The 24,834-nt window shown below is 44.8% G+C and overlaps 1 protein-coding gene and 1 long non-coding RNA gene across 2 annotated transcripts in view; one reads left to right on the top strand and one right to left on the bottom strand.

Moving 5' to 3' along the window:
• Window positions 1-24,834, bottom strand: part of LOC310795041 — a 664,395-nt gene that overhangs the window by 208,755 nt on the left and 430,806 nt on the right. The gene's annotated exons all lie outside the window — the stretch shown is intronic.
• LOC310794369 (putative nuclease HARBI1) lies at window positions 7,082-8,107 on the top strand (the record flags this gene model as incomplete). The annotated part of the gene is made up of 3 exons (XM_083656357.1): window positions 7,082-7,294; window positions 7,635-7,761; window positions 7,871-8,107. The coding sequence occupies exons 1-3, from the start codon at window positions 7,083-7,085 to the stop codon at window positions 8,105-8,107; spliced, it is 576 nt and encodes a 191-aa protein (XP_083512483.1). The 5' UTR covers window position 7,082.

Genomic DNA, 24,834 nt, shown 5'->3' with positions numbered 1-24,834 from the left:
GTGAGGAGAAGCCTCACTGCAGACTGCTGTGAGGAGAAGCCTCACTGCAGACTGCTGTGAGGAGAAGCCTGCTCACTGCAGACTGCTGTGAGGAGAAGCCTGCTCACTGCAGACTGCTGTGAGGAGAAGCCTGCTCACTGCAGACTGCTGTGAGGAGAAGCCTGCTCACTGCAGACTGCTGTGAGGAGAAGCCTCACTGCAGACTGCTGTGAGGAGAAGCCTGCTCACTGCAGACTGCTGTGAGGAGAAGCCTGCTCACTGCAGACTGCTGTGAGGAGAAGCCTCACTGCAGACTGCTGTGAGGAGAAGCCTCACTGCAGACTGCTGTGAGGAGAAGCCTGCTCACTGCAGACTGCTGTGAGGAGAAGCCTCACTGCAGACTGCTGTGAGGAGAAGCCTGCTCACTGCAGACTGCTGTGAGGAGAAGCCTCACTGCAGACTGCTGTGAGGAGAAACATCACATCACATCACAAAAATAAGTTCTAAGCAGACTGGATTGCATGCAGCAGATGTTAGAACGCTCATTCATAAGAGACTTGAGACTTGACTTGGACTTGTGATGAAAGACTTGAGACTTGACTATGGACTTGCAAAAAGTGACTTGTGAGCATCTCTGAATTGTGTACATATACTTGGCCAATGAAGCTTATTCTGATTCTGATTGAAGAATCAGAATTCTGATTGAGTGTTACCTTGCTGTTGAGAGCTTGACGTTGGTTGAGCTACGGTACGTGCACATCCAGGGCAATTGTGATTGGTTTAATGAAATACAAACAAGACCCCTCCCCCCAACACACACACACGCACACACACACACACACACACACACACACACACACACACACACACACACACACACACACACTCCAGTGCTGGGCCAGCACTACAACAAAGTGTGGAGATACGTCCGGCTATGCAAGACTAGTGGACATAAGACCTCACTGCATGGACCAGTGATTTTGCCCAAGTGAAGAATGTTGTATTATGTTGATTTGATTGCATCAAAACATCAAGAATAATTTCTTTCTTTATGTTCCATCAAGTTGTTTGCGAGTCTTGGTGACTCAAGAATGATTATTTCAGTACTGCTGAGCCCTCCTCACTCCAGGCATCTTGTCTCTAGATTTGTATGTCTGTTTGACAACTGCACCATGGCCTCAACTGAGAGGATTAGAGAAGCGTGGCAGGGGGAACCTGGTATTGATTTGTCTGACGTTATTTGGGAAAGGAGTCTGTCTGTGATACAGCTCTGCACAGTTAATAGCAGGCACCAGCTGATCCAATTTAAAGTCACTCACCGTCTTCACTATTCCAAGCATAAATTGCACAGGATCTTCCCCTCTGTCGCGCCACTGTGTGACAGGTGTCAGGTCTCGTAGGGGACTCTGTCTCATGCCTTCTGGTTCTGCCCTTCACTAACAGAATTTTGGGCCAAAATATTTGACTGGTACTCCAAGGCCTACAAAATAACCCTTCAGCCGGAGGCAGAACTCGCCATCTTCGGCTGCTCGGAGTCCTCTCTGAACTTCCCTACAGCTGTGCAGCAGTCTCTGACACACAGGGGACAATTGTTGCCAAAAAACTTATTTTGAAGGAATGGAAGTCCTCCTCTTCACCTTCTTTCCAACTGTGGTTGGCGGACATGACCTCTGTTATAAGGATGGAGAGACTTAGGTTCCTGAGGACCAATTCACTTCATAAGATTTCAACCATTTGGGACCCGTTCCTAGCCTACCTTGATGAGGTTAGAGGTGACGGATGACTCGCCTGACTGCTCTCTCATGGAGCCCTTGCCTGGGATCTCAGGCACATTTCTCACGAGCACATAAGCACATTATGCGGCTGGTAGCTATGTACCTTTTTTGTTTTGTTTTGTTGGTTTGTTTTTGTGTGTGTATATGTGTGTGTCTGAGCATGTTTCTTTGTCTTGTTATTGTTATGAAAAATCTCAAATAAAATATGGAAAAAAAAAAGAATGATCATTTCAATAATCTATGGAGACATTTTGTCGTGAAAGTGACAAAGCCAGTTTCTTGTAGCCATCAAAAGCAAGTGCTGCACATACACTGCTTAAACTAACTTCCACTGACGTACAGTAAAATCTCTTGCTCAGCTCATCATTTTTTGCAGCGGAGGTAAGAATTGTGTGAACATGACTTTCCAGAGAATCTCTTTGTCATTTTCTGACAGCGATTTCCATTTAAAACAACATTTCCATTTAAGTACTTGTGTGAAAACTGTCTTTGGGTCTCAGTAGTCGTGTTTCCATTACACTCAGAAATGCGCAAAATCTAAATATCGCAATAAAAATCGGGCAATGGAAACAGGTAAATTTCGAAAAACCTCCCAAATATCGCAAAACGTTTTTGCGCTCTCATGAGGTGGTCTTTCAGACGTGTCGATATAGCAGTTTATCGCAAAAGTGGAATGGAAACACATTTTTCGCATTTGCACGTCATGTGACCCATCTTCTCCTTTGGAAAAGGAGCGGAAAATGAAAGGAAAATGAGGGAGAAAGGGTTCGATAAGCCGTGGCAAAACCTCCGCAGCAAGTGGAAAACTTTTAAGCAACGCTACCTAGCAGAAAGACGAGTGTTGTGCAAAAGCGGAGCTGGGGAAAATAGATCATGTTTAATGACAGAAATCGCTCCATGGTGACAGGCTGCCTGTCTGTGTGCGCGCAGTTGTAGGCTACCTTTTTTCCTCTGCCTCTCGCGCGCTCACTGCATTCACCGCAGCCAGCAACATGTTGGGGCAGGGTACGACACTCATTTCTTTTGAATTGATAATCAGGCTCGTTTATATGCGTTGTAACTTCATGTGGTGATTTGCATTGACCATTGGTTGGATTTGAGCATGCAGGGGACGGGATTTGGGGCAGATCCCCGTGCGTAATCACTGTGGCAGCTGCAGCAACGGGGAATTGCGTTCAGGTGTGTGCGCCGTCAGACCAAACTCAACTTCAATGGAAACGCCTACAAGTCGCAATTGTACATTGTCGAAGTTGTAGAAATATCGCAATTATTTTGCGAAAACCTGTAATGGAAACACAGCTAGTGTTATAACTGTGATTACAAACTGTCTGTGGGTCTGCATGTCTTGAATCAAAGACATGCAGACAAACAACACATGACAGGTAAGATCTGCTCCAGGTGTTAACAGCAACAGAAGATCAGCAGCATCAAGATCCACCAAGCCTATAAAACCTATTCACCTTATGTTCAGACGTGGGGGTGGGCCAAATTCTTCCGGGTCGTGTTAACACTTCCGGCGGTCACGGCGCGAAATAGAAAAGAACGTCAGAAGAAGAGAGTTGTTTTTGGAGCGGACAGTGCAGGGGGTAAAACAAAGAACGTAGCCTACTACTTTGAGCTCGGTACACAGCAAGCAAGCGAGTATCCACTGTTAAGCTTAATTTATACTTATTAGAAAGTGTCGCTCAGCACATGGTCGCAGACGAAAAATAAAGTGTCGCTCATGTTGCTGCATTTATGCTTCTCTCCGCGGCGCAATGGTCACGTGACGCTAGAGACAGAGGGAGGCAGAGAACTAGTGCAGTGCAGACAGCCAAGAGAGGGAACGCTGTCAGTGAAGCCACGTCGGAGGCAAGATGTAACTGCAGCCGCATATAACGACACACAACCACACAATCACCTCCTCTCTCTCTGGGAAGTTGGTCACGGTGTTCTTTGTGATTTTCACTAAGTCATACATCAAGGACATGCTGATAAAAATACCGGGGACACGCTCATTAATTTCATTTCAGCGAAAACTAAAACAAGGAAGTCGCGCGTGCCCGTCTATATAGCCAATCAGACTTGCGCGACATTATGTGACGTAGTCAGCGACACTAGACATTTCACCAGGTAGCAGACGCTGCTCGCAGACACTTGAAAGTGTCGACTCAAGTCCTCATTTCTGTCGGCGACCGTTTCAAAAGTGTCGGCAGACGAAGCATAAATTGGGCTTTAGCCAGGTCAGATAACGTTATCGTGGACAATGACGAGCACTTTATTGTAAAACATACCTGAACTCCAACAAAGAAAGCTTCAGATAGTTTTCTCTCCTCCGAGCGCTCGAGCCACTTGTCAATAAGACCCGCAGACGTTAACGTAATTCCCTGGAATGCGAGACTTAACGAGCCAGTTACATGGCGTTGCATTCTTAGACATTGCCGTTTGCTTTTATTTGGTATGTTACATACAATTGACTAAATTATTAGTTTCATTTCATTTATTTGTTTATTTGAATAGGGACAGGTACACGTACATATAGGCTCTGTCTGTAACGCAAGGAAACTGAATATCACCTGATACCTGAATAGGTACCTGGTTAATTAGGTAGCTAATTTTAATAATAGGTGACTGAAAAATAACTAGTTTCAGACAGCCTAACGGTTTAAGGTAGCAGTTTTATCCTTGTCCTGTAGAGGGCAGTGATACGCCTAGTAACGTCTACACTGCCGGAAACTTGAATGAAAAAGAAGAAGAAGACGGGTTCACTGGTTCCTGAAGAACAGCGTTGACTTGAAAAGACTTGGCGGGTTCCAGACTGTCACACACACTTACCATGGAAGAAGAGGAGATACTTTTTATTTTTATTTGTATTATTATTCATTTTTATTTCAATGACCAGGCGGAGGAAGAGGCCGAAGAGGACAGAGTGAGGATGATACGTTTGAGGCGTTGGGCAGCACTTGCATCTACAGACCGAAACGAGGTAGGCCTAGCATTAGCATGACGCTAACGTGTTAGCGTTAGTTAGCGAAGTTGCTAGCTAACTTTATAAGGAAATTTAAAGAAAAAATATGATTGCCAATACTTGACCAACATGTCACCTTTTGTAACGGTTAAATGTGTAGGCTACATTTTGTTGACAAGCACAAGTGCGGTGTGGACGTGTTTCACTCATTTTCATTCATTCGTTTGTGTGGCTTACTGATTCACGCTAGTTGGTATCAGATGCTGGAATGCTCTGGTGTGGTGAAGTTAGTACCGGTATGCTATAGACCAAATCACCGGGATGTTTACTTTTACTTCCGGGTACCCCTGGGTCCACACATTATAATGGCGGTGGACGGCACAAACTGATGTGTTGAAGACAAAAACAGACAAAGAAGACAAAAATGGTTCTTCCGTGTTGTGTTGTTGTTTAATATCATTCATAACAACACTTTCACTAACGTTAGTGGAGACCAGACTAGCTAATTTACCTGTTGGACCAGACTAGAGTAGACTTGAAGCTACATTAAATTGACGTGGCGTCAGTATCTCTGTCTGTACCAGGCTTTCTCGCCGAGAAGAGCCTGGTGACGCGAGGTTACTCTGTAACGTTAACGACTGCAAAAAAACAGCGAGTTTGACAGACAAACAAACGTTATTAGCTAGCTAACACTACATAAAACAAACACAGAAGAAAGGCTAGATACGTCGGACAAGCATGTTTACCAACCGTTTAACCATTTAAATTGAAAGTAGTCGGCTGAAAACAACGAGAGGGTTTGACAGCATTTATTTGACAACACGCACATTTAAACCTGCCGCCTTCCCCAAGTGGTACCCGGAAGTAAATTTGTTTACATGGTGACGTCACGGTGATTTGGTCTATTGACTTGTGCCCAGGGTATAGGCCATTGCACCAACACATATTTAGCGGGTAAAATGTCTCAAAGACGAACTAGGATGCTATCTATAGGTGAACCACATCCCACACCATTCCCACATGACTGATAGCGACCAAGATAGTTTACATGATTCAATTCAATTCAGATCAATCACAGTTTAATAAATTATAACACAGATTGGTAAATTGAGGTATTAGGATTTAATACAATTGAAGACAGATGGGTACAGTAATTGATTAAACATTTAACATTGAGATGGTTAAATGTTCACCACTGTATACTTTGGTTAATATGTCACTCTTTATAGAATAAGATAATACCATAAATAGACATTTAAAATCACATGGCCCATTTTTATCATAGGAAATAAATAAATGTGTATGCATATGGCAAATAAATTATTGGTTGACATAAACGGCTTAAACTTTCAACAGATTTCATCAGTTTTAAAATGTACACCTCCCCCAACAGGAGATCTTGACCACCTACTGCCGGCTTAACATGCACGTGCCCCTTCTGCGCATATACTTTGACGGGGAGGACACACGTCCAGACTTCCGGCTCCACCGAGGCTCCATCCAGGGTTCGTACAAAGTGTTGAAAGATTGGGAAATATTTTATTTTAGTTCTTGAATTTTATTCGTATAAAGCTGTATGAATCCTGTCCATCACAGCCCTCCTCCAAACAATGGACCCTCAGCGGCACCATGGCTGGGGACCAGAGCTGGAAGTGCTGGTCTTCCTCTTTTGGCTGGCAGCTGGTGCGTCCTACAGGTAAGGATGGGGTAGTAAATTTTTACTGATATTAATTACATTTTCGGGCATACTGAACACTAAGACAAATTCCTCGTATGTAATCTTGCATATTGTGGCAAATAAATTCAATTCAATGGCTTAAAGATCTGTGAGTCTTTATCGATACCACTATCAATACTTTTCTATTATCTGGTGGAAAGACGAGTCGATAATACATTCGTAACATATTGCTTTTATCGCGTGACAGTCTCAATCTCCATCTGTACCTATAGGGTGACATCCAGGGCTTTTGACATCCCGCGCTCCACAGTCCACCTGCTGGTCCACCGGATGGCGGGGGAACTCCTCAGCGTTGCCCCTCAGGTGATCCGTCTGCCACAGACGGAGGAGGAGCACAGGGCAGTCGGCGATGGCTTCGCTCGCCTGGCCAGGCACCCAGTGTTCAGGAATGCCCGTGGGGCGATTGACGGCTGTCATGTTAGGATCAAGGCTCCTGGAGAAGAGGACGCGCAATGCTACAGGCAAGGCTTAAAGGAACACTCCGCCCATTTTCAACCAGCTTTGTATCATTAGAACATCAGTATTATATCAGAAAACTGTAAACTGCTTTGAAGTCGTTCATTTAGTTTGATATAATAATAATAATAATAATAATAATATTTTCTTGTGTTTCTTGCTTTAACCCCTGTACAGGAACAGAAAGATGTTTTGTTCCATCCAGCTGCAGGCGGTGTGTGACAGCAGGGGGCGGTTCATGGACCTCTATGTGGGATCACCGGGGTCGGTCCATGATGCAAGGGTGCTGCGGCGAAGTCCCATCTACCGCTCTGCCTACCCTCCCCCTGGCACTTTCCTCCTCGGGGACAGTGGCTACCCCTGTTTGGAGCGACCACTGGCCCTTATAACTCCTTTCAGGTACACGATATCGGCAATCATATCGATATCAGCCGATGTTTTTTTTTTTACAAATCAGTATCGGTCAGAGGTTAATATCTGTTATCGTAAAAAACTTTTCACATTGAGAGGAAATAATGCAGGAAATCTATGATTTATGGGCTTTTCCAAAATGTTTTTCAAATAAAGACATGCATTACTTTTTCAAAATCAGTGTTTACATGTTTTTTCAGTACCGGTATATACCAAATTTGATTATCATGGAAATGTGTTTTTATATAGATCGTAAATATCGGCTATAACAGCAATGTTAATATCGGTATCAGCCAAAATGTTCATATCGGTGCATCCCTACTTTCAGGAGACCTGTCAGAGGTGTAGAGAGGGAGCGCTTCAACACCCACCATGCCAGGGCTCGCAGCATCATCGAGCGAGCCTTTGGAATGATGAAGACCCGGTGGAGAGCCATCTTCCTGCAGGCCCTGGAGGTAATTTTCTTTTTCATTGCTGACAAACTGTGAGAATGACAGCAGCAAGTGAGCAAATTCAAAGAAAATACTACATTATCCTTGAATTAATCTTTGCTTTCACTCTAAGGTACACTCCACCTTTGTTCCTGATGTCATCATGGCATGCGCCACGCTGCACAACATCTGCCTGGGAGTGGGTGACGTCATGGAGGAGGAAGATGTGCCAGACCCTGCTGAAGATGATGACGAGGGCGAGGCACAAGTCGCCGGAGAGATGAACGGGAACGGCCTGCGTGACCGTCTGTCAGCACAAGTTAGCGCTCTCCAGGGTGTGGTCGGTGGACATGGCTACGCACGGCACTGAGAACCCATTTTCAGTTGAGGGTTTTTTGTTTTGTGTACCCCTTGAGCTGTTTTGCCATGCGAGTAGTACCCCCTCACTTGTTTGTGTTGCTAATTCTCCTAAATTTGTTGTTACTATTATGTGTCTTTTCAACTGTGCTTTATCACAAAAAATGTTACCACAATCTGAGCAGCTGACGTGTTTCTTCCTAAGAACTTCACTGTTTTTCTGTGAGTCTAAACCTGAATAAGGTTCACTAGTTTCCATCCATTCTTCATCACTGTGTTCAGTCTCCGGTTCAGAAGAGTCTGAAGTCTTGTCATCACGAGTTGGTTGTAAATTACTAGCTGGATCTAAGATCCTGGCTGGTTCTGATACTCCACAGTCCTCTCCATCAGCTTATGTTTTCATCTGTTCAGTTGAGCTGCTGGCTAGAGGCTCTGCCTCTCTGTTCTCCTCAGTTTGGATACAAACCACAGGTGACCTTGTATTATTGTAAATAGTAATTCTTATTAAATTTGTTGTAAATAGTTTGTAAATGGGTTGTATAATAAACATGATTTAATCAGTTGCAATATTTGAGTTTCAGTTTGCTGTAATATTTGAAATTGAGCAATTTGCTGGTTTAACAAAACGTGTTTATTTTCCAAAACATGGTAGAAAACAATACAGTTAGGTCCTTGTCTAACTTATTTCAACAGTATTTTCTTTCATTTTAAACAGACTAAGTTTGTCATATCTGAAATTTTTCAACTGCTAAGCTATTGAACTACTACAAAAACAAGGCTTGGGTGAAAAATCACACATTTGTAGATACAGAACTGGGTTGATTCAACCTAAGTAAAAGGTCAAAAGACCAACATGAAATCATCTTAAACGAGACCTTCAGAGAGGAAAAAAAAAGGTTGAATGATTTTGCACATGATCTCACAAATATCTGAAAACTAAACTGTTTCACAGGCATTCATTTGACAGTTATTGAGAGTTGATTTTGAGTTAAGTTGAGTGATGTCATTAATGACAACACTGCCTCCACAACTTAACACAGATCAACTCTCAATAACTGTCTAAATAAATGCATGCAGAATTGGTTACAGTTGTCAGATATGTGTGAGATCATGTGCAAGATCAATCTGCATTGTTTATGAAACAAAATGCAAATGAGAACTTCACTGAAAAACCATGCTGATTTATTTTGCACAAGATCTCACAAATATCTGAAAACTAAACCGTTTCACAGGCATTCATTTGACAGTTATTGACAGTTGATTTTGAGTTAAGTTGAGTGATGTCATTAATGACAACACTGCCTCCACAACTTAACACAGATCAACTCTCAATAACTGTCTAAATAAATGCATGCAGAATTGGTTACAGTTGTCAGATATGTGTGAGATCAATCTGCATTGTTTATGAAACAAAATGCAAATGAGAACTTCACTGAAAAACCATGCTGATTTATTTTGCACATGATCTCACAAATGTCTGAAAACTCTAAACAATTTTGCAGGCATTCATTTAGTTTGACAGATTTTAAAGTTAATTTGAGTTCAAGTGAGTGATGTCATTTGTCCATGAATGACTTCACTGCCTCCACAAATGAACACAGACCAACTCTCAATAAATGTCAACCTAAATGAATGCCTGCAAAACTGTTTGCAGTTTTCAGATGTCTGAGATCATGTGCAAAATAAATCAGCATTGTTCTCCTTTAAACTAGGAGCAGAGAAAGTGGCAGCAAGCAAGCTCAAAGTCAACATAGAATCAAAAGTGGAAAAAGGAGCTTACTGGTTACTTTTTAGGGAGAATATTTAATCCAGAAGTGTTGGTACACAGGTTGTGTACCAACACTTCTGGATTAAATATTCTCCTTTAAACTAAAAATAAGTTAGAAAGAAAATGCTCAACGCCTATCCATAAATCTCTCTAGGATAGAGAAGAGTCTATCGGATCGCTCTGCCTCATCCCTCCTCCTCTGCGCCTGCCTCTCTCGTTCACGCTCCATCTCCTCCTCAATCAGATCGGCGAGGCGACGCCGCTTCCTCTGTGCTGGGGCCGGGGCCATTTCTTGTGGTCTTTCTGGCTCTCCTGCCTCTCTCTCTCCACCTCCTGACCCTCCAGCCTCCGCCTCCTCCTCCTGTGCTCCATCGCCTTTCTCCTGTCCAGCTGCTGGCTTTGGCACACCCTCCAATGGCAACGTGGCCCGGACCACCGCAGGCGTAATCGAATGCTTCTTCCCCAGGGCCTGGTCCATCAGGGTGTACCAAGGCCAGGTGGCCGGTGTGGCTTCACCACGGTCCGTACCACTACCGGTTGGTGGATCCTTCAGTTTCTAGACAACAGTGCATAAAGTAAACAAAAGACACTTGCGTTGCAGTACTGACATAGGGTGGCCTGTGGCTAATGCTCTATACCAGAGGTTCTCAAATGTTTTTCAGCCAAGGACCCCTTACAAGATAGAAAATATACCGGGGACCCCCTCATTCTGATTTGTGATTTTGGGCTAAGCTTTATTGTTTCCACGGTAACGTGCTCGACTTTTAAATTGATAGGTTTGTTAGATTAGAATGTAATCATTTGAACCATTTTAGATTTAAAGCATAACATATTTCCGTTGAACTATGAAGCTTTTGCAACAACAAAAACGTTTTTATTTTTATTTTCCTGAAAACTTTTTCGCGGACCCCCTTGCAAAGTGCCACGGACCCCTGGGGGTCCCCGGACCCCCATTTGAGAACAACTGCTCTATACAATGAATACCTTGTAATGGGTCTTCAGGTTGTCCCATTTCTTGTGGGCAGTTTTCCAATCAACTTTACCCTCCAGCCCAATCTCAGCAAGTACTTGTCTGCAAAACACACACATACACAAAACACAAACAGAATATCACATAAATGTAGTAAAACCAATGATTTAACTTACAACGTGGGTGTTGCTAGTGTGCTATACACTCAGGTCTACTATGGCAAGGAGAAATGGCATATGTTGACAAGTAACCCTAGTTTCAGGAGAAATGGGCATAACGTTACTGGCTATTCTGTCCTTCCTAAAGCTTCACCCAGAGCATAATAATCGGTGGTGTTCACTGTTGTACAGTACAACAGTACTAGGTGTGTAACTTACTTCCATCCATCGCAGGCCGAATTCCTGCCCCCCGTGAAAACTTGGCTGTGCTGCATCCTGGACTTGATCAGCTTAGCTGTATCTTGTTTTGTCCCTATAAAATAAATCAGTTGCCAGTGTCAACAGCAAACGGACGGTCGCTGCCACTAGCTAAAAATCCAAAACATGACTGCATACTGGTAGCTAACGTTAACAACACGTGCATAACGTTACCTAAATGATTTCTTCCTATCGATATAACGTTACAGGAAACGTTACATATTCACCAACAAACGAGTACCTAAGTTATGACAGCTAATCATTTAATAAAGCACGGTTAAAAAGTTAAACTCAACTTACACTTGAAGGTGAACGCACCGTCGTCTGCCATGCTGCTATTCGGCTTGCTTGCGTAGTTACGTTAACGTTACTGTAGTCCTGGCTGGCTGCTGCGCAACCTGGTTAGGAACCTTGCTAGGCTGTCCAGATCGCAGTCAAGTAGGACGTTTCCTACTGACCCGCAAAAGTGACTTTTCAGACACCCTAATAACAAACTGTCGCAGTAAAATGAAGTAATGGTTGACGTTATTGACCATGCTAAAATAAAAATCCAAAGAAAGTGATGATGTTCGTTATTTAGCCAATAGTTGTTTAGCTTTTTTCTGATGCGGTAGGTTTTCTGGGCGCCGCCATTAACGGAAATTCCGGGGGAAGAGCGTCATTCTTCTTCGTCGATTGGAAGGGTCGCAATGCATCATGGTATACCCTAACCCACCAAAGGTACCACTGATGGTTCCTTACGAATTGGGCCAAAATAGGTACCTGGAAAGGTTGCAAATTCAGTCACCTTTTGTATAAAACTGGTTTCAGACAGCCTAAAACATAAAAATGACAACTTCCTACCTAGAATTGCCACCTTAATTCCTCGTTTCCTTGCGTTACAGACAGAGCCATAGTGTTCACAACATAAAATGTCAATAAACCTATGATGTGTTGTACCAAAGCATGTATAGCCCAGGGCTAGTTTGCAATGCCAGTCCCTAGATGTAACCCGACATTCCTGTAAAATAAAAATAATAATACACAAAAATACAGCAAAATACAATAAAAAGACACATAGCAAAGATCAGATAGGCTACTAAACGTAAAATTCAGGTCAAATGTCAGTACAGTAACAATTCAAATATCACAGTTAAGACAGTTCAAATTATGTTCAGTTTAGTTAAAAGTGTGTGCTTATTGTACACACTCCTAAGAGTGTGTACAAACCTGTTGGAGCTTCAACCAGTCTTTGACGTTTTTATTAAAACCCTTAATTTCTAGGTTTAGTTTTATTTCCTCCGGCAGTTAATTCAGAGTTAGATGATATTGGAGCAGCCGGCCTTTTTCTTTTTTTTTTAGCCGGAAGTCGTCACACGACCACACAACCGGGTCAAATGGACGTGGCTACATAAGGTGAATTACAGACAACCAAACAAGAAGTTTACAGGAGAAGCCTTGTGTGTGAGCTCAGCCTGTTCAAACAGATATGATTAACAAGCCCAGGCTGCAAACACAGCGCTTCAGTGGCTCCTACTTTTACTGCTTTTTCTTATTCGCTTTATTTATACAGGGCGAGTGCCACTGAGAGCAATGCTCTCTCTCTCTCTCTTTTCACATGTTCACATTCACACACACACACACACACACACACACACACACACACACACACACACACACACACACACACACACACACACACACACACACACACACATACCTGGAAGTTGACCAGTACAAACACAGTAGTGTGATCTGCTGGCCACTGCTGAGCAGCTCCACTGGAGCGGTTGGGATTAAGGGCCTTGCTCAAGGGCACCTCAGTGGTGGCAATCTCTCCGGTCACGGGCTCGCTTCTCGCCATCAATATCCAGCCACCCCCCTCCCACCGCACCAACCCCCCCCCCCCCCCCCCCCCAACCCAACGCCCCCGCTTCACGTTCCCAGTAACAAGGGAACACCTCCTAAAAGAAGATACAACCCAATGTGTAGTGTATTCACCACGCGAGTCCTGGGTGAAAATGGAGGACACATTTCATACTTTTCCATATCAGATTTTGGCCCGGGTGGTGCGCCGCGGCTCAGCACAGCAGACAGACAGATGAGCTGATCTTACACAGAGAAGGAGATTTGCTCTGGGAGTTGTTTACTCTGGACGACGGTTCTACGCCACGTTGGATCTGTTACAGCTCGGCCTGTTCAAACACTGTGCGACTTGTTATGAGTTACAGGGCAGAGGTCAGCGCAGACAGAGAAGTGCTGCAGTGGAACTGGCTTTTAACAGAACAGGACATGTTGAGCACTTTATCCTTCAAGTACCTCATTAAAGTAACTTACAGCAGCATGAGGACAAGACCGTCTGTTTTCAGCCTGGGTGGGAGGTCAACTGAGCTTGAAACAGCATAAACTGACTGATATATCAGTCGGTCAATATCATCGGCCGATAACCGATATATCTACCTGCACAGTATTTTGTTGTTTGCATTTTTTTCATTTGATCTGTTTCTGTTTTTAAAATGTGCAAATGTCAACTAATAAGCTGTTGAAATGTGACAAATACTCTGTGGACTATCCCAATAAAGTGTTACCAATTTGGCACTTTCTGTGGGTGGATTTTCAAAACAATAGTAAAATAGCAACGTTTTTGGACCAACGTTGCTATGTTACAATTTCGGCTCTGAAACTGTAAAATGGTAACGTACGTTTCTACAGGGGTGGGCGTGGTTTGGGCGTGGTTTACAGAGATTTTCTGTTTCTAACCCCTCCCCCTACCCTAACCCTAACCCTAAGATCTCAGAACGTTACCATTTTACAATTTTGGAGCCGAAATTGTAACATAGCAACGTTGGTCCAAAACGTAGCTATTTTACAATTTTTTGTGAGACTGTGTTTGGAGACAATAGCATGCAGTGATCAGTAACCAGGATACTACTACTGATCATGTATACAGGGATATGAATAACCTGCTTTCTCTCTCTTCCATGTAAACGCCATATTCCGAATATGATCAAAACCAGGATAAGCCTCATAACCGGGATACTCAAGTCCATGTAAACACAGTCATTGACCGACCGGAGGAGGGAAAGGGAGAGAGAGTGACACAGAAAGACAGATACAGAGAGGGGATTCTCATTTTCTGCTCTGTTCTCTTCACGGGGAATCATTGTGCCCACTGGTGCAAGAGATAGTTCCTACAAAGGCAAGGATGACAAAGACACAGTAGCATGGTTTATAGGGGTGGGGGAAAAAATCGATTCACCTAAGTATCGCGATTTTTAATGTCACGATTTTTTGGATCGATCTTTTATTCCAGAATCGATAATCGCAAATTAAAAAAAAAAAAAAAAAAAAAAAAAATTTTTTTTTTTTTTTTTTTTTTTTTGGGTGCTTGCAGTCAGGCCACTCACTGAACAGCAGGCCAGGCGCCGCCTACTGGTTTACTAGTGGTTTTATTACTTTATTAGTTAGTCTGAAGTAATAATTACACTTCAGGGTTAAAGTGGGTGCATCTCATTGTAAAATTGGACCCAAATCTGGCTTCAAACGGCCCAAATTTCACGCGCGTTGGCCCATATCGGCCTGGCCTGCTTGGTATCTAATGCCCGGCCTGAATTATGATCCCAGTCCGCCCCTGTTTTTAACTATATCGCCCAGCCCTACTCATGATATATAATATACAGTCTCTAGTGTATGATTCAACTTTTCCCATGTTCTAATCTAGTGTAAAAAAGCAAACAAACTGAAAAAATAAAAGAAAAAAATAAACAAAAATCGCAATAAATCGTAATATCGAATCGCAATAATCGTAGAATCGCAATAATCGTGAATCGCAATATATATCGAATCGGCACCAAAGTATCGTGATAGTATCGAATCGGGAGATAAGTGAATCGGCACAGCCCTAATGGTTTAGCTTGATTGCTACCCGAATGCTTTTGCTTGCTCAGACACGATTTCACGATTTCAGACGGACAAGCCCGTCTTTATTGTCACACGATTACAATCAACACATGCACGGAGACGTGAGTTACAATGAAATCATTCGTGCCTAAATAAAGATAGCTCAAGCAAAGAGCAATCAAGCTTTTATGTCTTTTACAACACTGTTTATGAGAGAGAGAGATAGGAGGGAGAGGGGTCCAGTAACCAAAATAGCTGGCTTACACCTTTCTCCTTCACTCTCTCCCTTTCCATCCTCTGTTCACAGACTGTGGCATTTTATGTACAAATAGACAGACTGACTAAACTAACGGGGGTAATAATTATGATTCATTATTATGTATAATAATTATTAATAATGATTAATTATTATTATTATGATTAATTATGAAAACAAGAGGATGATAAAATGGGAAAGAGGAGAAGACTCACAACTCTTGAAAATTTGAAACAGACAGTGATCGTCACTCGAACAATTGTGTGATGTCATCAGTGATGTCAGCAGTGCACTGCGCATGCCAATAGAGCAGGCGAGGCCACGCAGCAGCCGAGTTGCGGGTGAAGCCGCACAGCGGCCGAGCTGCGTATGTGGGCAAGCCGCAGGGCGGGTGAGGGCGCGCGGCAGCCGAGCTAGTGGGCGCGCCCAGCGGGCGGAGCGGGCCCTATCGTCGTACAGGCGGTATCGCTTACGGACCAGTTTGCGCACCTTAACGCGTGCCTTATGCTATCGGACATGATCATCATTGGCCCCAACAACCTCACCAAAGCCACCCACACCTTCCGCCTCACTCTTGACACATCCACCCTGTCTCCCTCACCACACCCTGTCTCTCTCACCACACATCCACCCTGTCTCCCTCACCACACATCCACCCTGTCTCCCTCACCACACATCCACCCTGTCTCCCTCACCACACATCCACCCTGTCTCTCTCACCACACATCCACCCTGTCTCTCTCACCACACATCCACCCTGTCTCCCTCACCACACATCCACCCTGTCTGCCTCACCACACATCCACCCTGTCTCCCTCACCACACATCCACGCTGTCTCCCTCACCACACATCCACGCTGTCTCCCTCACCACACATCCACGCTGTCTCCCTCACCACACATCCACCCTGTCTCCCTCACCACACATCCACGCTGTCTCCCTCACCACACATCCACCCTGTCTCCCTCACCACACATCCACGCTGTCTCCCTCACCACACATCCACCCTGTCTGCCTCACCACACATCCACCCTGTCTGCCTCACCACACATCCACCCTGTCTGCCTCACCACACATCCACCCTGTCTCCCTCACCACACATCCACCCTGTCTCCCTCACCACACATCCACGCTGTCTCTCTCACCACACATCCACCCTGTCACTCTCACCACACATCCACCCTGTCTCCCTCACCACACATCCTGTCTCCCTCACCACACATCCGTAACCTTGGAGTCATCTTTGCCAGCAACTTCTCATTCGATCACCACGTCAAACTCATCACCAGAACTGCCTTTTTCCATCTAAAAAACATAACTCGTCTCCACCATCACTCTCCTTCCCTGCTGCCGAAATACTAATCCATGCTTTCATCACTTCCAGAATTGACTACTGCAATAGCATTTGTTTTAGAGGCTTCGCACCAACCCCAGGCCGGCCGGCTCCCGGTGCAGATTCTGGCCCTCTGGGTCCGGCTAGGCTCCTGGCCGCTACTGGATGACACTTCTCTGATGACATCATCACCGCAAGATGACATCGGTGACATCATCGAACAAGTGTCCAATGTCACAAGTGTCTTAAAGTGTGACATCACTAGCTGGGAATGAGATGAGTAATGGCATCACCAGTGATGTCATATACCCAGACTAGCATGGCTATACATAGGGCCACTTCACCAGTTTCCTCTTCCAGTGCTCTCTGGTGTTTTCTCAGGACCCCAGTACTTATAACACTGATGACAATGATGTCAAAACATCATCTGTGATGTCACTAAATGTGTCTGTGACTGTAACAGTGATGTCATAAATCCTTCCCTGCTGAGGTGATAAAGGGAAGGCTCTTGTTCACATCCTGGACAACATGCTGCTCTCTGAGAAACTCAAGCTCTTAGTTGTGGTGTGTGTGTGTCTGATTGTGGTGTGTCTGCCAGTGTGTGTTGTCAATGCTGCACAGCATCACAAGGAGGAACTGAAGCGCTTTAATGAAGTTAAAGGAAACTTTGATGAAATAGCAGAACACATTAAGGTCCAGGCACGAGGCACAGAGAGGCAGATTAAGCAGGAGTTTAAGAAGCTTCACCAGTTTCTAGAAGAGGAACAGAGGGCCAGGATCGCTTCACTGAGGGAGGAAGAGGAGCAGAAGAGTCAGACGATGAAGGAGAAGTTTGAGGGTCTGAGCAGAGAGATAGCAGCTCTTTCACACACAGTCAGAGCCATAGAGAAGGAGCGGAGAGCTGAAGATGTCTCAGTCCTGAAGAGCTACAAGGCTACAGTGGAAAGAGTCCAGCGCCCCCTGCTGGAAGATCCACAACTGGTCTCAGGAGCTCTGATAGATGAGGCCAAACACCTGGACAACCTGAGCTTCAGAGTCTGGGAAAAGATGAATGAGAAGGTCTCTTACACTCCTGTGATTCTGGACCCAAACACTGCAGCAGTCATCCTATCTGAAGATCTGACCATTATAAGAAGATCGGCACACAAGCTTCTCAACAACCCAGAGAGGTTTGACCTGTGGTGCGCTGTCTTGGCCTCTGAGGGCTTTAACTCAGGAACTCACAGCTGGGATGTTGAGTTTGGAGACAGTCTATTCTGGGACCTGGGTGTGATATCAGAGTCTGCCCACAGGAAGGGTTTGTTTTGGCGCGGAAAATATGGACTGTGGTTAAATAATGACAAAGGTAAATACAACACATTCCCAAGTCCATTGACTTCTCTCCCAGTGAAGAAGAAGCTCCAGAGGATCAGAGTGAGTCTGGACTGGGACAGAGGAAAGCTGTCATTCTCTGATCCTGACACTAACACACACATACACACCTCCACACACACCTTCACTGACAGGATGATTCCCTACTTTCACAGAAGCTCTCATATGAAGGTGTTACCAGTGAAGGTCTCTACCAGCGGAACAGCAAAGTTGGGGGCGTGTCCCTCAACTAACATGTCGAGCACTTGAAGCGCTGGTGCTGAGCTGAAATAGTTTTTTCACGGCGTGGCAACCAGGGGTGTCTGAGGCTCTGTCTGTCTTTTGGGATATTCGGTGTTTACAGAGTCAAACTGTAGAAGAACATATTTTGTGGGACACAGAAAATCACTGAAAATGGTCAGAAACCCTGGCGGGGAATGAGTTAACGGAGGACCCCTTCACGAAGGTGAAGGCGCGTCGTTGCTCAGGAGGGATGAGGAGCGGAGGAACATGAGACGAGGCGCAACAGCCAAGATTGAGGAGCTGTGAGAAACACTGGAAATTTGAAAGAAAGAAGAACCAGATCTAGAGTGAGACCATCCAACTGTGAGAGGCAGCAATGTGCCGCAAGGCATCGTGTCTGCCGGAAAGCCATTAGAAGAAGAAGGTGATGTCGAGATCTCAAATGCCTCGGCTGCTGTGCGTGTTGAATCTGCCGATCTCAAATGCCTGCGCCGCTGCCTTTGAAACAATAACAGAAGCGCTAGCCGCTAGCTCGTTGCTACATGCTGAAAAAGATTGATGTGGATTGTGCAATGAAGCCAGCCTGCATGGTACTCTCGGTGGATGGCTGTAAAGAACAGAGCCTTTTTTCCCCTGCTAGCTATTAGTCCACAGTGGTGCCATTACCAGCCAGACTCTCTCCCGCTGCAGGGGGCAGAATCAGTCCATTGACCTCCCAGTCTGGCCGGGGCCCACCTGTGTTTGGCTCTGCCTTTGGGAACAGCAACATTGGTTGAGGCTCCTCAGCCTTTAGATTCTGCCGAATCTTCTGGGGCTCCACTCTCTGAGCCTGCCACACCCCCTTTGGCTCCGTCTTCCGAGTTTGGAGCATCCACTGAGACTCCACCTTCAGAGTCTGCAGCATTCGCTTTGGCCGCGCCTTCTGAGTCTCCAGCATCCCCTGAGGGTTCCCCTTCAGAGTCTGCACCCTCTGTAGTTGTCTGTCGGTCTCGTCGGTCTGGCCGTTCACGTGGCAAGTCTCATCAGACGCCAGGTGGCGTCCGTAGAGGAGGGGTACTGTTAGGTGATGTCATACCTACATCTCCTCATGAATACGAACTGTTAGATGATGTCCAGTGTTTGGAAAACGCCGTTTAAAAAAACGGCGTTAGGTAACGCCGTTATTCTTTCAGTAACGGGGTAATCTAACTCATTACTGTTTCCGTCGTTACAACGCCGTTATCGTTACTGAACGCTAAATGCGGTGCGTTACTATGAAATGATTGAGTAAACTACCCGTAGCCTACACTAGTGTTGTCAAGTGAGGAGACCGGGTGGGTTAACATAACGAGATAAACGATTATGATTGGCTAAGGCAGAGTCATGTGTTTCATGGTAGCAGAAATGGCGAGTCCGGAGTAGAGAGCTGCGCGGGCCTGAAATTTCGGCCCAAGCCCTCCCCGGCCCGTGACATGCAGACCCCGTGCCCGGTCCGGCCCGGAGGAGTTATAAAATTAATTGGCCCGAGCCCGTTGCGAGGCCCGAAGCCAATATTACGATATAATGACACATCTCTCTCCCTCTCTGTTCCGCGTGCTGCGTCGCCGCGCGGCCGTCCTGCGCAGCCTGTCTCTGTCTGTCTCTCTATTTGACTCTCTCTCTACATGGACGGACACGGCACAAACGGCTTGTTTCTCTCTCTATCTCTCTTCGGGAGCTGTCTACAGCTACTAACGTCACGTGAGGGTCTGTGTGTGACTGTGTGGCTGGGGGAGTGTCTGTGCACTCCTCCTCTTTGTCTGACTGTGCTCTGCTGTGTCAAATCAAGCGAGTACGCTAATACAACATTATTAGATTGAATTATTGAAACGGCCCGACCCCGGCCTGGCCCAGGCCTATTAATTAAAAATAAATAAAAAACAAGCCCGGCCTCGGCCCGTTTTGGTCGGCCCGAGGGGCCAGTGAGGGTACCCTCGGGTTTGCAGCAATCCGATGTAAATTTGGCATTTTCAAGGTGGAGATGACGCAAATAGTTACTTTCCCTGGTAACTAGTTACTTTTATTATAGAGTAATTCAGTTACTAACTCAGTTACTTTTTGGAACAAGTAGTGAGTAACTATAACTAATTACTTTTTTAAAGTAACGTTCCCAACACTGATGATGTCATGACTACATCACGATCTGACTACATCACTGGCCGCTGTTAACTCTCTAACGAAACGGACAAGCCCGTCTTATTGCCACACAAACACCACAACACATGCATGCGGCCACAACACAGTCATGCTGACGGTGGCCGGTGAAAAGTGTCCTCTGCATTTAACCCATCCAGGCATGTCCTTTCCTCCGGGGGGCAGGCCAGGAGCAGTGGTCGCTTTCTCGTACAGCGCCCGGGGACCAACTTCGGATGTTGTCGTCACTGGTCGGATGACGATGACGATCTGATCTTCTGCATGTTTTTAGTGGGGGGGTTATATACGGAGGAACCCCCTGGGGGAGCACGGGGAGAACATGCAAACTCCACACAGAGAGAAAGGCCCTTACGACGAGATACCCCACCTGGGCAGTAGCCACTGAAGATATGGGGGGAGCACAACCACAGCGCCCACAGTGTCCCAGGCGAGAATCGAACTCAGGACCTTCTGACTGTGAGGCGACAGCGCTAACGACTGCGCTGCCGTACCCCCCTCTGTTAGGATGTCATCATTGGGATGTCGACAATGATGATGTCATAATTAAGATCATGTCATCTTTGATGGTCTCACTGATGATGTCATAACACAATGTGATGTCATATTCGGGACCCTGTCTCCCTCACCACACATCCACACACATCCACCCTGTCTCCCTCACCACACATCCGTAACCTTGGAGAATATCCAGAGACGCCACGGGAGCGAGGCTCCCTCAGGCTCTTCTCAGGACGGCTTATCAATATGCTGTGGACCAGACCAAAGAAGGCAGGTGGGTCCCCCAGCCTCACCACAAGGTCCATCTTAGGAGGCGCTGGTCAACACCCAGTTGGCCAGCAGGTTCGGGGAGGAAGGGACCTCTTACACACACTTGCCAGTGTGCCTGTATGAACGCAAGCTTCAAGACCTGAGCCAGGCTCAAACTAGGGATGGGCAAAGATCTGAGCCAGGCTCAAACTAGGGACGGGCATTTCTAGCAAACTAGTCAAAATTTGCTGGGCCTCCCCTGTAGTTGAATTGCAAGTAAAACAATTTGTATGAGCATTTTACACAAGGTCGATGGAAAAATGAATTGCAGATGAAATCTCATGGACAGGGAGAGGGTGTGATTTTGGTACTCTTATTGGCATTAGGCAGCCAGACCTACATTAGCCGTTAGCAACATTAGCATTAGCATAGCGCCGAGATGGCCCATGGAAAAGCAGACAGAATATCAGCTTTTCTTCATACAGCAACAAGCCTTGAAACCTTTTCCTTGTGGCTGAGTGTTGATGTAATACAGTCCGACAGTTTAAGACCATTTCTACGACCTGTCATGAAGCTTTTGCAAAAACGGTTTTTAGTTTTATTTTCCTGAAAACCTTTCGCGAAACCCCCTGGCAAAGTGCCAAGGACCCCTGGGGGTCCCCGGACCCCCATTTGAGAACCACTGGTCTATATAGCTCTAGGCTATCGTTCATCCTCCTCCTCTTACTTCTTCCATCCTTCTCATTGGCAGGCTATAGGCCACGGCACCGAGAAAGAGCTCCGTACACTCAGGCATCATCACCTCAAAGCTGCCTTGGCCTAGGCCTTGGGCTCTGCCTCTTACTGCAACGTCTCACCAAGCACTTTCTTCCCTTTCTGTCAGCCTTACTTTCCAAGATGAAACCCAGCAGAAAGCGACAACAGGCCAGACATCGATTTGTTCTGTGGATTCGCTTTCATGCATTTTTATCGCAGGGTGGAAATGCCCCAAAGTGCATCTCACATAATGACAAGAGATAATAAGACCACACAACGGCCTCTAAAACCAATCTCCTGAAAGTTACATTGGCCTCCAAATAGCCAGTAGTGAAGAGATAAGCTGAACAATGTTTTAACCCTTATTTGACCCCGCAAGTTGACTATCAAAACATTTTAGCAATGCGAGTTATGCAAACACACAGAACATGCATTCTAGTTTAAGCAGGCAGCTGTTTATTTAACAAGACAGCCATTACGATTACGATTACGATTACGAAAACTTTATTGTCCACAAGTGGAAATTCGTCTTTGGTTCCACCGCAGACATGTCTCAAAAGATAAAACACAACAATACACATGACAAACACATGAAAACACACATGAAACACATGAAACAATGTAATTATGACAAAGAACCTGGCTAGACATCCACAAATAACCACACATCCACAAAACAGTGAACACACATTCATCCACACCGATGCACAAAAGTAGGCTACACCTCCCGATGCAGGTCAAAATTACAAATCATAGGTCTACGACCTGTCCAATTCAAAAACAATTTAAAAAACATTCAGGAGAAGACCTGCTGTACAAAAAACCATTCTAGCCGTTTTAGCCAGTTATAGACAGATAAACAACAAAGTGATATATTATATGTTATGTGTTTGAAAGCTCATCGCTTAGAAGTGTATAGACTGCAGTCCAACAACGGACACTGCTTTATTACTGTTGGTGAACAAACCCAACTTGTTCACTTAAAGGTCCATCTTGTGCTTCTTTTATTCTAAAGGACTTGGGCGTGCGACATAAAGATCATGGAAGTCTCCAAACACATGGTCCCCAGATAAAGACACAGCAGCCGTGTCAGGAAAAAGTGCCTCCAAACAAGTCGTTTTGACTTCTGTGATTTTGTGACATCACAAAGTAACACTCGTTTAATTTGCTCGCTTACAGCGCCGCCCTGCCAACTGAATGTGGAAGAGCAAACCTTGTTGTCTGTAGCTCAGCTGTGAAGAATGGAAAAAAATACAGAAAACAATCAACTGCACTAAAGATGGATCTATCCCAACAGTTTGTTGTATCATTGTATCTTTATCAAAACAGCGCATAGTTCAGTGGTTCCCAACCTTAGGGTCACGACCCTAAGTGGGGTCGCCTGGAATTCAAATAGGGTCACCTGAAAAAAAAAAAAAAAAATACACCAGACCCAATTTAATTTGTTTGTTTGTTTGTTTGTTCTGAGTTTAAAGTGATAATCTAAATAGATTTCAGCTTTGTTCTCTTTGGTGCCACCTATGGCGATGAGTGGTAATTGCAGGTCACATCCAAACAGTTTTGCATTATGTGACACACATTACTAATGTCACATTAATGTCACTATATAGCGCAAAGGCTTCCATCAATGGACCATAGCCTCAATCAACACTGTGAGTGACTCTTAATTACATTTTTTATTTATTTAGATGAACATCTTTGAGATTATAACTTTAAATCAGGATTCTGAGAATAAAGTCAGAGTTTTCAGATTAAAGTCAGAATTCTCAGACTAACGTCAGAATTCTGCGGGGGGAAAGAAGCATATTATGTGACATCACTGATGATGTCATTGATGAGACATTGTTGATGGTGTCCCGGGGCCCTGGCATAGTTAATGAGGGGAGAGACAGAGCTCATAGAGGAGTCCCACAGAGGCTGGATTGGGGGGGGGGGGGGGGGGGGGGGGGGGGGGTTTGCAACATAATTGATAACCTTGCTTTAAACACCCATGAGACATGTTTTACACAGTTAAAAATAGACCCATGAGACATGTTTCACACAGTTAAAAATAGACCCATGAGACATGTTTTACACAGTTAAAAATAGACCCGTGAGACATGTTTCACACAGTTAAAAATAGACCCGTGAGACATGTTTCACACAGTTAAAAATAGACCCATGAGACATGTTTCACACAGTTAAAAATAGACCCATGAGACATGTTTCACACAGTTAAAAATAGACCCATGAGACATGTTTCACACAGTTAAAAATAGACCCATGAGACATGTTTCACACAGTTAAAAATAGACCCATGAGACATGTTTCACACAGTTAAAAATAGACCCATGAGACATGTTTCACAGTTAAAAATAGACCCATGAGACATGTTTCACACAGTTAAAAATAGACCCATGAGACATGTTTCACAGTTAAAAATAGACCCATGAGACATGTTTCACACAGTTAAAAATAGACCCATGAGACATGTTTCACACAGTTAAAAATAGACCCATGAGACATGTTTCACACAGTTAAAAATAGACCCATGAGACATGTTTCACACAGTTAAAAATAGACCCATGAGACATGTTTCACACAGTTAAAAATAGACCCATGAGACATGTTTCACACAGTTAAAAATAGACCCATGAGACATGTTTCACACAGTTAAAAATAGACCCATGAGACATGTTTCACACAGTTAAAAATAGACCCATGAGACATGTTTCACAGTTAAAAATAGACCCATGAGACATGTTTCACACAGTTAAAAATAGACCCATGAGACATGTTTCACACAGTTAAAAATAGACCCATGAGACATGTTTCACACAGTTAAAAATAGACCCATGAGACATGTTTTAC

Source organism: Poromitra crassiceps (assembly GCF_964638095.1).
Source record: "Poromitra crassiceps genome assembly, chromosome: 20".
Classification (NCBI taxonomy): domain Eukaryota; kingdom Metazoa; phylum Chordata; class Actinopteri; order Beryciformes; family Melamphaidae; genus Poromitra; species Poromitra crassiceps.
The sequence above is the reverse complement of the archived record's forward strand: the minus strand, read 5'-3'. Positions and strand labels throughout refer to the sequence as shown.